The sequence below is a fragment of the Condylura cristata genome, unplaced genomic scaffold (assembly GCF_000260355.1).
Source record: "Condylura cristata isolate star-nosed mole 26May11 unplaced genomic scaffold, ConCri1.0 scaffold00057, whole genome shotgun sequence".
NCBI lineage: Eukaryota > Metazoa > Chordata > Mammalia > Eulipotyphla > Talpidae > Condylura > Condylura cristata.
The window spans coordinates 986,337-986,785 of record NW_004567158.1 but is presented as its reverse complement, the minus strand read 5'-3'; the positions used below and the strand labels follow the sequence as shown (position 1 = coordinate 986,785).

General features: G+C 73.7%; 1 protein-coding gene across 1 annotated transcript in view; it reads left to right on the top strand.

The window, feature by feature from the left end:
- The window catches only part of LOC101625220 (histone H2A-Bbd type 2/3), an 8,577-nt gene extending 8,252 nt beyond the window's left edge, over positions 1-325 (top strand). The window contains exon 3 of the mRNA XM_004695204.2: positions 2-325. Within this exon, the coding sequence (XP_004695261.1) occupies positions 2-298 (297 nt within the window). The 3' untranslated portion in view covers positions 299-325. The remainder of the gene's footprint in view (position 1) is intronic.
- The last annotated feature ends 124 nt before the right edge of the window (positions 326-449 follow it).

Genomic DNA, 449 nt, shown 5'->3' with positions numbered 1-449 from the left:
CCGCTCCCGCTCCCGCACCGCCCGCGCCGAGCTGTCGTTCTCCGTGAGCCACGTGGAGCGCCTGCTGCGAGAGGGCCGCTACTCCCAGCGCCTGAGCGCGTCCGCGCCGGTCTTCCTCGCCGCCATCATCCAGTACCTGACGGCCACCGTGCTGCAGCTGGCGGGCGACGAGGCCCGGAACCGAGGCCGCACGCACATCACCCCGGAGCTGGTGGACATGGCGGTGCACAACAACGCGCTGCTCAGCCCCCTCTTCGGGGCCACCACCATCTCCCAGGTGGCCCCGGGCCCCAACTAGCGCCCGCCACCCCTGAGCCCCGGGTGGGGGGCCCCGCCTGCGCCCCGCGGCCCCGGCCCCAAGTCCTGGGAAGCCAGTAAAGTGTGGAAAGAAACGCACGCGTCCGCTTGGCTCACTTTGGGGGGCGGGGCGGGGGGCGGGGTGGGGGAGA